Below are 12722 nucleotides of genomic sequence, written 5' to 3' on the forward strand. Positions count from 1 at the left end.
GGCAGGCATGGCTGAATCTCCCTCAGGTCAGCACTGAGGTGCTGGGGGAGACTGGTTGGTGAGCAGCTTGGTCCATGAATCAGCATGCCAACCTGAAGACAGGCCTTGACTCTGTCATCACCACTCACCTCCAACAGTGTCCCAGACAAGCCTAGAAACCTGTATGCTCGAGGGTAGAAGCCTGACAACTACCATGAGGGGTGAAGCTGTGGAATGTGACACATCAAACTTTAAAGCTAACTTGAGCCTGCCTGTCACCTACGTGTTTCCAAGAGAGTGACAAGCCCACAGCATGGCAGCCAGACCACTTGATAATATGCACAGCCGTTCAGCTCAACCAGCACTTACTACTACTCTGTTTTGGTGACTGGTGTACAGAATAGATGTGTAAATAAATCACTAAGGTATGAAGTGATAAATACTTAAGATAAACACAATTAATTTTTCTCTCCTTCTTTCTCTCTCCCTCCCCCCTCCCCAGTGCCCGCTATGGGCATTGGCATAAGAATAAGGCCCCAGGGGAGTACCGAAGTGGTCCCCGACTCATTATTTTCATCCTTGGGGGTGTGAGCCTGAATGAGATGCGCTGTGCTTACGAGGTGACCCAAGCCAATGGAAAGTGGGAAGTGCTAATAGGTGAGTGGGAGCATGTATTCTAGAGGGAAGGGGCTGCTTCATCGCACTTTGACCCATTCCATGCTTTGGTGTTTTGTTCTGTCTTCAATTCTTCATTGCCCCTGCAAAACTTAGCCTCTAGACAGTTTGTGGACAGCAGCAGCTAAGGGGCAAAGGGTTCTTTCCTTGTGTCTGCACTGTGCCTCATGATGAGAGGCAGCTGCAAGCGGTGGGAAGCGCCTGGTCAGAGACTCCAACACACCCCCAGACTCCCGATCCTGCTTGGCCACTGCCAAGTGGGTCACCTTGAGCAACCACCCCACCTCTCCATGCTGTGATTTCCTTACCCAGCCTTGCCCTGGGCCTGAGGCAGGACTTGTCAGTTTCCTGGTGTTGGGCCTCGTATCCAGGAGATGCTCAGTGAATGGAAGGTAAATTATCACCCCCTCCTTTACCTGTCAGTTGGAGATAGATGGACACAGCGTGCAAGCAGATACTGCCCGAGACATACTGGCCTGCAGGCTGGACTCCCTTCTGGTTCCTACCACTTCTAGGTCTGCCATACCCTTTCTGGCATTTCTTTTTCAGAAGAAAGGAAGCAACTCATTAGAGCTGACGTAATGCAGTGGAAGATTTTACTCCTTTTTCATGCCTGCACAAGCTTCCACAGTTTCTAGGGCTGGAAGGGAAGAGTGAGCTGAGAAAAATCATGCTTTCTCCAGATGCCTTCCTTTTGCCTCATCTCACCCTTAACAAAATGGATTTGCACCCGGCCGGGCTGCCTCGTGACACTGATTGACAAAAGGGTGTCAGCACATCCTGCCCCGGCCTTTCCCCTTATCTCTAGTAGCCATGTCAGTTTTATACCTCCACTTTGGGGTGACCAAGTCACAGTGCCCCCTAAGCTCTGAGTAAGCAGGTTCTGCAGGCCAGCCCGTGTGGCCATTCTTGGGTGTGTCAAGATGGACCTGGCACTGGCAGCCCCGTTTCGAGATACCACCATTCAGTGGGAAGATTGGCCATCCTCCCTTTCCCCTTCCCATTCCCTGGAACTTTCCCAGCTGGTCACCATTTCTCCCCATATTGTTTTTTCCTTTTTGTTACATGGTCCATGTGATATCGTTCTCTCTGTCCCCTGCTCATGTGTGTTGCATGCGTGTGTCAGGTAACTCTCAGCTCAAACACAGCTTTCCTGGGCAGCAGCTGTCACAGCCAGGCTTTGGTGTAGATCTCCCTCTTCGACTTTGGTCCTGACTTGCAGTTCCCTGTTGGGGGGTGGAATACTGGGGGCGAAGCAGTTGCCCATGCAGGTTCATGGAGAGGCCTTGTGCAGACAGCTGACGTCCGCAGCGTGGCCTCACCTGCTTTGTGCATGCTGGCTGTCCTCGCGGCCTGTGTGCGCGTGCCTGCCTCTTGCTTTCTTACACCTCATTGGCTGCATAAAACGTAGGCCTGAGTTGGCATGTTCCTATAACGTACCTTTGTTCAAGCAGTCAGCTGGACTCTGTTCTCCCGCAGGTTCTACTCACATTCTCACTCCCACCAAATTTCTCATGGACCTGAGACACCCCGACTTCAGGGAGTCCTCTAGGGTATCTTTTGAGGATCAGGCTCCAACAATGGAGTGAGAGCCAAAGAAACAAAGTAAAAGCAGCTTATTACAGAAAAGAAACTCTTCCACTCTGAAGGGTTTTCTTTGATTATTCCGTCACTCTTTTCCTTTATTTTTTCTTTTTTAGTTTCTTTATTTGATTTTCTTTCAACAAGAAAATGCTTGCAGTTCTTAACACCGATTGAAAATGTGTCTGGTGCTGCCTTCACAGACCCTGCCACGAGAGCCTCTGGGCCCCGGCCTGCCAGCTCACTTGTGCCCTAGGTCACCTGCTGCTCATTCAGGCAGTGCAGCCCCCTGGGTTTCAGACCAACACTGATCATAACTGCTGTGACCAGTCCTCCATCCCTCCAGCTGATGGATGCTGGGAGCATGGCACACAAGTCTGCTGGCCCGGGGTGAATTTGTGGGCACCAGGCAGGGAACACATAGCATCCTGCTTGTGACGTGGTATGGGAACTTGAGAGTGAGGCCAGCAGGCGTTCAAGGGACTGTCATGTCTAAGAAGACAGAACTCCAGTGGAGATGTCCACGGGCACCTGATCATGAGGAAGGCTTATTGGAGCGCATCAGAATAGACTCCACATCATGGTAGTTAGACATGAAAATTCCGTTTTCCCAGGACAGGCACTTATCCTGAGGAACAGTTTCTAAGGCATGATGGGGTCAGGAACCACCATGTACCTAGTGAACTCCAGCCACCAGTGGAAAGCCCGCGTCTCATGTTTGCCTGGGGAAAATGGCCCTTAATAGTCACTTACTTTTTCAGTAATTGCTTTTATTTTCATTCTCCTGTGGATTTTTTCCGAAGTTGAGTCATCACACCCACCCTCTCCCACTGAAGTCTCTTAGTGAGATCTGAGAACCTTTGGGTTAAAATCTGTTCTTAACACTGTGTGCTGTTTGCAAGAGTGTCCTTTCTTCCACCACGCTTGTGCCTTTGCCTGTTACCCAGGACCTGGTGTCTGTCTGGTAGATTACCCAGAGTTTATTCTTGTCCTCATTCCTTCCTCTCTCTTTCCATCCCTCATTTGTGGCTGGACACCTCCTCTGATGTGTTGTGACAGATGGTTACTGAAGAACTGTGTTGTAGCATCAGTTATTCTGAAGCTTTCTCATGGAGTCTGGTGATGAGGCCACATTCTATGTGCCTGACCTCGTGTACTCCATGCATAGTGTCCACCCCCACCCCAACCCCCTCTCCCGCCTCCACCCAGGCTGAGATGTGGCCTGGTGAGTCATGGAGCATGAGTCACCTGTGAGCAGTGGCAAGAGCTGGACTCTAGCCCCAGCTCTGCCAGGAGTACCTGTGTGACTGCAGGAGCCACACACCTCCACCCCCTGCCATATACACACACTTGCACACAGTATGCAGAAAGCAAAGGCTGGATTGCAGGGCCCCAGGCTCCTCAAACCCTGTCTAATTCCCTAATCCAGACCAGGTGCCTCAAAGATTGCAGGCCTATCCTCATGCATTTGCGCTCTCTGATGAACCTCAGGTGATTGGGCCATCAAAGCCATGACCAGGGAGCACCAGAAGCATGCTTGTTTGTATAAAGAGAACCACTCAGTCCAAAAAAGGACTCCCTCTAAAGGTCAGAATAGGCAGCTGTGCCGTTTGTCTCCTCTTTCCTTTCTGTGGCCAAGAGATGGCTCCCCTAGGGCAGTAGTGAGGGAAGAAACAGCATGTGGGATGAGCCTGCTTGGTCCATGGTCCATGGTCCACGGTCCACAGTCCATGGTCCACGGTGGGCTGACTGTGGCCTTGGGCTGCCTCCCATCCTGCCCAGCTGCCTTCCCCTAGAAAGTAAAACTAGTGGGTGGTGAATAAAAGCAAATGTTAAAAAATAGTCATCGTTTAAAAAGATATATTCATTGTTTAGAAGTACCTGGATTGGTTGGTAATCAGAGACATCTGGTTTTGTGTACACATGGCAGGCAGGTGATCAGCATTTGCTGTGGGATGTATTTTAAGACTTTCAGAAGGACAGATGTTCAGTCCAGGCTGCTGCAGTGGCAGACTGCTCGCAGGGTCTGAAAGACCCAAACCCAGACTCCAGGGGCTCCAGCTAGGATTCGCTCTGAGAATCCCTGCTTCAGAAGCAGCCTGTCCTTCTCAGGCTGGTTTCCTTTGTTTTATGTTCAGTCAGCACTAAAGCATCTCAGCAGCCATCTGAGCAGAGAACACAAATAGACTTGAGTTGTGTACTCTTGGCTTCTGAAATGTTTTTCTGGGCAGTGCTGTGTTTTAGAGAGTTCTATTAGGAAAAAGCAAGGCACAGAGCCCTAATCCTGGGGAGGTCAGGAGGCAGATAAAACTATGACTTGCCCCGTTCTGATTATCCAGGTGACCAAAGATGAGGACAAGGCAGGACAGGAGAGGGCTGGGGTTGTCTCCTGTCACAGTCTACAGTGACTTAGTTTCTAAGAGACAAGTTTCCCCGCTCAGCAGTGGATGAGTGTCCCCGGCAGGCCCTGCATGAGAGTGGCCCCAGCACCTACTCTGTCCTCTGGCACTTCTCTCCCCCAGGTGCCAGTTCAGGGGAGTGGGTGTCAGCAGCCGAAGTACACAGATGCCACCAAGCCCCACCTTAATCCCATTAATCAGTCATCCCTCCACATTGTCCAGAAGTGAAGTCTTTGCATTAGATCTTCACCCCAAGCTCTGGGGGGTTTATGTTAAAAGTACCAATCATGGGATCCCTGGGTGGCTCAGCAGTTTAATGCCTGCCTTTGGCCCAGGGCCTGATCCTGGAGACCCGGGATCGAGTCCCACATCAGGATCCCTGCATGGAGCCTGCTTCTCCCTCTGCCTGTGTCTCTGCCTCTCTCTCTGTCTCTCATGAATAAATAAATACAATCTTTAAAAAAAAAAAAGTACCAATCATGAGGGAATGTCCAAGGGGCTGTATAAAGCTAGTCAGGTGTGCTGAAAATCTGTTACACAGCACTTGCACTTGGGAGAAAGTTTTTGTTTTTGTTTTTGTTTTTGTTTTATTTATTTATGATAGTCACAGAGAGAGAGAAAGAGAGCGAGGCAGAGACATAGGCAGAGGAAGAAGCAGGCTCCATGCACCGGGAGCCCGATGTGGGATTCGATCCCAGGTCTCCAGGATCACGCCCTGGGGCAAAGGCAGGCGCCAAACCGCTGCGCCACCCAGGGATCCCAGTTTTTGTTTTTTATGTTGACTATTTTGCTTTATTCCCAATTGGGGTCAGACAAATCTCATTTTTCAGTGGGACTCAGATTTGAATCCATTCAGAGCCAACCCCTTACCCAGCTGCTATCTAAGCATTCACTTGCATGTCCCCTCCCAGGGCTAGGAGCCCAGGGTGCCCAGAATTGAGACCAGTGGCATGGCTGCTGGGCCTGGCTGTGCCACCAAAGGGCTATGAACGAGCACAGTGCTGCTCTGGGCTTCATTCTCCCCTCTTTAAGATGTGGGGCAGGCCAGAGCATGTTTCCCAAACCTGGTAGATCTCAGACTCCGCTGGGTGGCTGTACACATTAAATGTACACATTCCCTGGTGCCTCCCTGGATCTTCTGAGTTGGTAGGTCTGTTTCAACCAAACCTAGGAAAGCCTAGACTAGCTGATCTGTAAGAAGACTGATTTTTGGGCTCTCTCAGTGAAGAGAGATTTTGTCCTGGCAGAGCTCACAGCATCTGGCCCCCAGCCTCAGCAGTCTTTTGGATGACTTGGTGTCTGGAGACCACTGTTTACATTTCTCAGTCTTGCGGTTATGTAGCATAAGAGGGACCCTCAAACAAAAACAAAAATGACAATGACAACAAAAAAGAGGGACCTACCTGGTCAGCTCCCCGTGGGTTCAAGATGCGGGTCTGCAATATGTGTATGGTGGACTCACCCAGGTCCATTTGCGGTGTTTGTGGTGGTGAAAAGCTTGACCAAGATACTAATATAAAACAGAGGATTGCGGGGGCGGGGGGGGGGTGGTCCAAGAATTAGCTCTCAGGTGATTTGAATTAACACCAGCTGGCCTGGATCCTCTAAAGACACCGGGTGAGTTTTTGCGCCCAAATGCCCAGGCCTGTTGCAGAGATCCTTAGTCCTGGACATCATCTTCTTTTGGTCACACCTGGCAACACCAGGTGGTCAGCCATCAGATGACAGAGAGTTGTAGAGCGTGGATTCCTTAACCTTGTTGGGCCTCCCTCAGATCTTGATTGTGCACGTAAGCAAGGGTAGGGGACACTTTGGGATAGGCGAGGCTCCCTTGTGATTTTTTGGCTAAGTTGAGTCTCTGTCTTATTTCCTGGAACTCAGCTGGATAGTGTGGGAGGGCATTAGGGACAGGTTCCCCACATGTGCACTGTTGTTGCCTTTACCTGGAAAGCCCCCAGGCTAACCTGCACAAGGTACCCAGAGGCTGGCTGTCTGGATGTAGACACACAGACCACATGGAGTTTGAGATTTGGAAGGCACTCACTGTGGCAATGGTTTACTGTCAAGAATTTGGCAATGTTTATTTCTGTTTTCTCATTTGTGGAGTAGCCTTTGGCCTTCTTTAGGACAAGGAAGATGAGTAAGATCACAGAAATGAGTCTACCTTTGGTACCTTTAGAGGAGGGCGGTGCTGTTAGAATGCCCAGGGACCCACTGCTGAAAGCCCTGTGGCATTTGCTGAAGGAGCCTCAGGTCTGCAGAGAGATGGGTCAGCTTAGAGCACAGGGGCTGGTGCAGGCTGTAAGCTTGGCTCCTCCAGGAAGCAGCCATAGACTGGTTCCTCACTCAGGGCAGTGACAAGAGTGGCTAGGGCTTGAACCACAGAAGGCGGGATGTTGGAAGAAGCCCCTCACGCTGGAGAGGGCTTTACAAGTTTTCTGCCCATCTGGATGGACCAGGAAGGTTCAAGGCCTGCACTCCCAGCAGCCTCGGGTCAGCTGAGCACGTAGTGATCAAAGGCACAGGGATCTGGTGTTCCGAATCACCCCAATGAGCCAGCCAAGGCTTTCTTTTGCCTGCCCTCAGGGTGGAAATCTGGCACTTTGCAGTGTCTGTCCCCACCCCCACAAGGCCCATTCCTCCGCCCTGCACCTCCAGGGAGGCACATTTTCAAGTACGGGTCTCTTTTGTTCAGTTCTTCTCTCCCACCGGGACCTCTTTCTTTGAAGCCCACTGCATGTGTGCAGGCCTCATGTTCACACACTGGTCACTTCTGTTCTGTTTGAGTAAAGTCCATGTCCAAACCACACAGTCCATGCATCTTTTTTTACTGCACTTATTAGCTCTCTCTCCTTATGAAAAAAGACTTCATTTATTTATTTTATTTTTTTATTTTTGCAGTAAAAGTATATCTAACTCCATTAGCTTAAGTTTTTGGCAAGCATTTCTAATCTCTTACAATGTGCGGTCTCTGCAAGGTAAGGCCTCAGGTACCCTGGCCCTTTCCCTTTCACACCTGAGGTCCCACCCATGAGGGCAGCATCAGCCCACTGTCTCCCAGAGGTCAGTGGCTTCCCCCAGGGTGCCCTGCCCATCACTTCCTCCCTGGCAGGCACCATCCTTCCCATATACGGCCCCCTACCAACCCGCGCACCCCCTTCCCAATCTTTCCCCTGCCATATGGTTTGGAATTTCTCTCCCTGGCTTCACCTCGAGTGTAAGAGAAAATCAGAAATTCAGCTGCCCTGGCCCCCTGCCCCCTGCCCCCCACACCCTGGCAGATGACTGACGCTGAGCCCACATGGAGAGGCGGGTTCCCTCCTTGGTACAGCCTGGGACCCTGCCTGAGCTGGAGGATGTGTTTTATTTATCTACAGTCCTCAAATGACCCCCAGGCCTATTGTGATGTGGCCCCAACACCCAACCCATGACCCACTCCCTGCTTCCTCTAGAGCGGGACCAGGGGTGGGGGGTGGGGGTGGGAGAACAGATGCAGAGGTGGGAACTGAAGAGCGGGAAAGGAGATGTGGTAAGAACTGGAGCCAGCAAGCTCACTGTATTTTCTGCCCCCCAGGATCCACGCACATTCTCACCCCACAGAAACTGCTGGACACGCTGAAGAAACTGAATAAAACAGATGAAGAAATAAGCAGTTAAAAAAAATAAGCCACCCCTCCAAAAAAACGAACCCTCTTCCCACAGTGCTCCACAGCCCCTGCCGCTGCCCGCCTTGGTTACTTTGCTGACCCTGTCCCTCCACCGCCTCCCCCAGCTCTGCACGCCCTGGCCGGCACTGTCGCCGCTGCGTTCTCGTGTTTAATGATGCCCTCTTCTTGTGTGAAACAAAAGAAAATAATGCATTGTGTTTTTTAAAAGAGTAACTTCTATATGTGTCCTAAGAGGAGAAGTTCCTACGCAAGGGACACACTGCTGGAGTTGTGAAACTGTCTAGAATGAATGGACACCTTCTCCCCATTATTACAATTCCGTGACCTTGTATATAGCCCAGTGCAACATGCGCAAATTGCTTGAGTATGGGAAGGTAGACATTTGGGTGTTTTACAAAATTCTGTTTTGGGTTGTTTCCTGTTGTTTTGGGGAATCACAGAGATATCTGTTCCTGGAATATTTCAAACTGAGGATTAATCTGTTGTCTTCACTCCAGTTCATACCCCTCATCCAGATAAGTGTGGCAGCGAAGATCAGATGACATCTTGCAGGGTTTGAGCTGGAAGCGATCCCTTAGCCTCCTGCAGTGGCTCATCCTCCTGTGCCGGGCTGTGGGAGGGGGTGGAGAGATCCTGTGAAGTCAGGCTCGGTGCTGGCCCACGTGCATGCAGCCTGTCGCTGCTCCCTCCCTGGCCCGTGTCCACAGTGCTATGATCCTGAGGGAAGTAATCCTGCAGCCAAAGAGCAAACTCCCCCCAGGACCTTCGTCTCTTGGAGAAGCAGTTAGGCTGGGCTTTTGGGCCAGACCCTTCCCTTCCCTGGGGCCCCACCCCGAGCAGAGCTCCTCTTGCTCAGTGGGGTCAGCACAGGTGGAGCTCCAGGGTCAGGAACAAACGAGAACAGAATGGTTTCCGAGGGCTCCCGGGCAGAGGCGCCCTTCCTTAGAGAAGGGTCTGGGCCCCTAAGACTTGAAACCGCCAGAAAAACAGCCCATTGGATTTCTGCAGACCCTGTTCCCATTCAGATTATCCTCAGTTTAAGATACTTCATAATACTTTATTTTGTGTAGTGTGGGGTCATATGTCGTCGTGCTTGTAAGAGAAAATGATCATTTTACTCTCTGTATAAATCTTAGCTCTAAAGCAAAAATGAAAGAAGCAAATGCAGAAAGGATGCCTCGTCATCCTCAAGACTCAGCAGCTCTCCGCTCTCCGATGGTGAGCGCACCACATGTTCTGCTGCTGTTGTCGAAAAATATGACAGTGGAAGTCACAAAAATGTCCCCTGCCCAGCCCCCCCACTGCCCCTGAATCCCCGCAGACCGTGTGCATATTACTGTCTCGTGATGTCCTTGCAGACGTGGTGTGTGCTAGTTCCACGCGGCCACCCGCTTTCCTTCAGAGCGTGTTCCTTCCCGTTAGGTGCTTCGTGGTATTCTCTTCTCAAGGCTTCAGAATCTCCCCTGCGCACTCAGATTAGTTTTCAGGCCTCTTCTCTCTGTCTCCCTTTTCCCTCTTAAGATATCTTGTTTCCTTAGGACAGAACTGTAGGTGCTTGCACTGGTTTGTTTCTTGCTGTCACTGCTTGTTTTGTTCCCTCCCCTTGACCAAACAGGGCTCACGCTTCAGGGCCTTGCGCGTTGAACATGTTGGGTTTTCTTTCTCTGTTATTTATATAAAAATAATTTATCAAAAGGATATTTTAAAAAAGCTAGTCTGTCTTGAAACTTGTTTACCTTGAAATTCTCAGAATCTCAGTGTTGGAAAGTATTGAAGCACAAACATGTATCATCTCCGTACCGTTCTGTACTAAAGCACTCAAGTCTAATAAATCAATCAGCACCCATTCATGGTGTCCGTGGTGACTCCTGGTGTGGCTTTACCTTGGAGAGTCGGAGGAGAAAGGTTTCTGGAGTCTTCTGGGTCCCAGGCAGTGGCACTTGCATTAAGATCTGTAATGGTCTCACATTCGAGGACAGTGCATAAAGCTTGTCCTGGGCCCTAGGCAACAACAGGGCACTGCTTGTGGGCCAGGGAGCTCTTCTTTCTCCTTAGTGGAAATGTCTCTCCAGCTCAGAGACTACAGGCCTCTTTCTTTGCAGATGCTCCCTGCTCAGTGGCAGTGTATTTAAGGAGTGTGAGGAGGGCACTTTATCAATCATACTGTTCTCCTCTCTTCCTGCTACCACACTCTTTGGCTTTATGAGCTCCCAGCTCAAAATCTGATGCATGTGCTGTTGCTCTGGAAGTCTGTTCAGAACCTGGGGAGAGGGAGATGGGTTTGGGCCAACTTGGGGAGTAGACCCTTGAGTTAGGGTTGGGGTCACACTGGAAACCTGCTGGAATAAGGCACGAGGGCATGGGGTTCTTTGTAGGAATTTCTCTCTCTTTTTTTAAAATTTTTATTTATTTATGATAGTCACAGAGAGAGAGGGAGAGGCAGAGACATAGGCAGAGGGAGAAGCAGGCTCCATGCACTGGGAGCCCGACGTGGGATTCGATCCCGGGTCTCCAGGATCGCGCCCTGGGCCAAAGGCAGGCGCTAAACCACTGCACCACCCAGGGATCCCCTTTGTAGGAATTTCTGATTCTATGCTTTGGTCCTCAGTCACTGTCTCTTTCAGTCATGTTTTTTTTTTTTTTAATTTTATGTATTTATTCATGAGAGACACACAGAGAGAGGCAGAGACACAGGCAGAGGGAGAAGCAGGCTCCACGCAGCGAGCCCGACGTGGGACTCAATCCTGGGACTCCAGGATCACGCCCTGAGTCAAAGGCAGGTGCCAAACCACTGAGCCACTCAGGGATCCCCACTGTTTCATTTTTTTTTTAAAGATTCTGTTTATTTATTCATGAGAGACACAGAGAGAGAGAGGGAGAGGCAGAGACACAGGCAGAGGGAGAAGCAGGCTCCATGCAAGGAGCCTGACGTGGGACTCGATCCCAAGATCCTGGGATCATGCCCTGAGCCAAAGGCAGACACTTAACAGCTGAGCCGCCCAGGCGTCCTGATGGTGACCATTTATTGAGTTCCTGCTCCATGTGAGACCCCTCATGTGCTACATGTGTTGGGTGGCTCCCTTCCCAGTTTCACTGGGTGAGGAAGCCCAGGCCAAGAGTAAAGCAGTAACCTACACAGCCCGCTCTGGCTCGGGGGGCATCAGACACTGTCTTATAGCAGTAGTCACTGCCCCAGTAACCAAGCACCCTGGAATGAGATCCAGGATCAGAATGTTTAAATTCTAGACTGTTCTAAACGGAGTTTACATTAAAGCAAAGTAAATGCCATTTACTCCTTCCTTCCAAGCCACCCGCCTCACCACCAGCCAACAGCAGAGACCTGGCCCTTATTATGCTTCTGGCAGTTCTGTGTTCCACAGCACAGATGGAGCCTGTGGGTTGCCCCTCCAAAAAGTCTCCAATGGTGTTAGATATTCTTGGAGGAACGGAGGGTTCTGAAACCAAAACAGACGGTGCTGAATCAGTAACTGAGCAATCCTAGACCAAGACAATTCTGAGAGCTGTAGCCGGTCACTCTGCCTTTCCAGGGGGCCAAGGCCGGGCTGGAGGGTCTCACCCAGACTCTGCTTGGGGTCTGTCCACCTGCCTCGGTGTGACACCAGGCATTCACTATATTTAGCAATGGAATTTCTTCGTTTCGTATACTCTTTTGTGATTGGTAGGAGGAAAGTTGCTAGGCTTATGAACAAGGTCACTGTGCCCATGGGATTACTCTCTGGACAGTGTTCTTTCATAACAGGTAATGCATGGGGAACCAGGGAAGTGTAGCTTGCTGTCCTGGAAAATCTAATCATTGTCCTATGTCTTATTTGCACTCTTTTTCTGGTTGCTGTGTAAACGAATGATTTTTTTTTTTTTTTTTTAAGATTTTCGAGAGAGAGGGGCACCTGGGTGGCTCAGCAGTTGAGCATGAGCCTCTGGCTCAAGGGGCCATCCTGGGTCAGGGGATCAAGTCCCACATCGGGCTCCCTGCAGGGAATCTGCTTCTCCCTCTGCCTGTGTCTCTGCCCCTCTGTGTGTGTCTCTCATGAATAAATAAATAAAATCTTTAAGAAAAAAAAAAAAGATTTGTGAAAGCGTGCATGTGTGTGCTCACACACACACACACATGCAAGGTGGGAGAGGGGGAGAGGGAGAGAGAGAGAGAGAGAGAGAGAGAGAGCCTCTCAAGCAGACTCCCCACTGAAGCCCAACACCAGCTTCAATCCCACGACCCAAAGATCAGACCTGAGCCAAAATCAATGGTTAGACACTCAACTGACTGAGCCACCCAGGCACCCCAAACTAATTCTTTTTTTTTTTTTTAAGATTTTATTTATTTATTTGAAAGAGAGAGAGCACAAGCAAGGCCAGCAGCAGAGGAAGAGGGAGAAGCGGGCTCCCCACGGAGCAAGAAGCC

General features: G+C 50.3%; 1 protein-coding gene across 3 annotated transcripts in view; it reads left to right on the top strand.

Annotated features, from left to right (window-relative positions):
* STXBP1 (syntaxin binding protein 1) overlaps positions 1-10148 on the top strand; it is a 74334-nt gene extending 64186 nt beyond the window's left edge. Inside the window, exons 18-20 of one of the 3 annotated variants that reach the window (XM_077850751.1) lie at positions 482-636; positions 2134-2259; positions 8209-10148. In XM_077850751.1, the coding sequence (XP_077706877.1) occupies positions 482-636; positions 2134-2243 (265 nt within the window). In that variant the 3' untranslated portion in view covers positions 2244-2259; positions 8209-10148. The remainder of the gene's footprint in view (positions 1-481; positions 637-2133; positions 2260-8208) is intronic. The other 2 variants (XM_077850752.1, XM_077850753.1) reach the window with 2 other exon arrangements.
* Positions 10149-12722: the final 2574 nt, after the last annotated feature.

The sequence above is a fragment of the Canis aureus genome, chromosome 16, assembly GCF_053574225.1.
Source record: "Canis aureus isolate CA01 chromosome 16, VMU_Caureus_v.1.0, whole genome shotgun sequence".
Classification (NCBI taxonomy): Eukaryota; Metazoa; Chordata; class Mammalia; order Carnivora; family Canidae; genus Canis; species Canis aureus.